The 1,426-nt window shown below is 40.2% G+C and overlaps 1 protein-coding gene across 1 annotated transcript in view; it reads right to left on the bottom strand.

Annotated features, from left to right (window-relative positions):
- Window positions 1–1,189: 1,189 nt before the first annotated feature.
- Window positions 1,190–1,426, bottom strand: part of LOC107080983 (ubiquitin carboxyl-terminal hydrolase 43-like) — a gene marked incomplete at its 3' end in the record, with an annotated part of 9,611 nt that continues 9,374 nt past the window's right edge. The window contains exon 3 of the mRNA XM_015369191.1: window positions 1,190–1,334. Within this exon, the coding sequence (XP_015224677.1) occupies window positions 1,190–1,334 (145 nt within the window). The remainder of the gene's footprint in view (window positions 1,335–1,426) is intronic.

Below are 1,426 nucleotides of genomic sequence, written 5' to 3' on the forward strand. Positions count from 1 at the left end.
TTTCAGATCACAGTCATCCCTCTTTAAGCTGCAGGACAACAAACATTAATGAGATACTTCACAGTAATTACAGTCTGTTTAAATGCTCCTTTAGTGCAATACAATCATTTCAGTTCTAATATTCACCACTAATGTAAAGTCTTCCACTGGGAGATGTTCACTTGTTCCAAAATGTCTGCCTTGTTAGCAAGATGCTTCTGACAAACCGGCCAAAACCAAATCAAATTGACTTTATTGACTCATCTAAAGTCGTGCTCCACTCAGGAGAATTCGGAAATATAACAGTTGGAGCGGCCGCTTCCCTACGACTTTAAAAGTGAAAATCCTCTTTTCAAATAATATTTAATTTGTAATTATTTGGAGATTTTCAGAACAAGTGGTTGTTTTTCAATGTGGGCCATGGTGGGCTACTTGCCCAGAGCTCCAGGGACCTGAAGGAAGCATTTCCACTGAAAGAATAAAGTCACAGTTTCACTCTAGTAAGTTATATAGTATTAAGTTTGGCTGAATAATCATCCCAACGATTGTCTGATCACATTCTTCATAACCTTTCCTAAACAGCAACACAATAAAAAGGATGCCAGTGAAGAATGAGCTGCAGAGGGGGAGTTGATGTGTGTTTGGTCATGACTGTGGAAGACGAGGAGGAGGAGTAAAAGGAGGATCTTACCATCCATGCTAAGACCGCCACTGCTCATAACATTAATTTCTTCTTCACTTCTGGCTTTTAGGAACATTTAAAGCTTTATTATTCAGATGCATCACGGTTTTTAGCAGATTAGGGTCAAATAGAAACCAAAGTGGAGCCAAACCTTCAGAAATTCAATCTTTAGTTTCATAAATGTAATCAGCAGAGGCTTTCATGCGAGACTTTACTCCAGCAAAATTTATATTTTGAATGATGCAGCCATTTAGACATTAAATTAAATGTAATCTGTTAGGATGCAGCAGTGCATGACCAAAAAGAAAGAGAGCTATTTAATCTCTAAAGTAAAATGTGTGCATTTGGGGAAAAAAAGGCAGAGTAATCACAGAAATGGACTAAATGGAACTAAAAAACAGTTAGAGAGGAAATCATCATTAAACGGGACAGAAAGTTAATCAGAAAAACTTTTAAATAGAACAATTTAAAATGTTTTTTTAAGCAGGAGGAGTTAAGAAAGAGTATTTTGTTTCCCCCCAGGGTTACCTGAGTGTGGAGCAGAGCCCCCATTGCTGCTGAGGGGCGGAGCCTGGAAGGCGTAGACGACGTCGCTATCAGCGATGGCGGTCAAGTCGTCGTCGTCTGAGAAAGACCGCTCGAAACCAGTGGAGTAAAGTTCTGCCAGGATCACCTGCACCACAGTGAGGAGGACAGCATGTGTCAGGAATCCAGTTTGTTTGGTCTGTTTTTGTGTTTCCTTTCCTCCTCCACCAGGTGGTGCCC

This window comes from Cyprinodon variegatus, unplaced genomic scaffold, assembly GCF_000732505.1.
Source record: "Cyprinodon variegatus isolate N-32 unplaced genomic scaffold, C_variegatus-1.0 Scaffold2606, whole genome shotgun sequence".
NCBI lineage: Eukaryota > Metazoa > Chordata > Actinopteri > Cyprinodontiformes > Cyprinodontidae > Cyprinodon > Cyprinodon variegatus.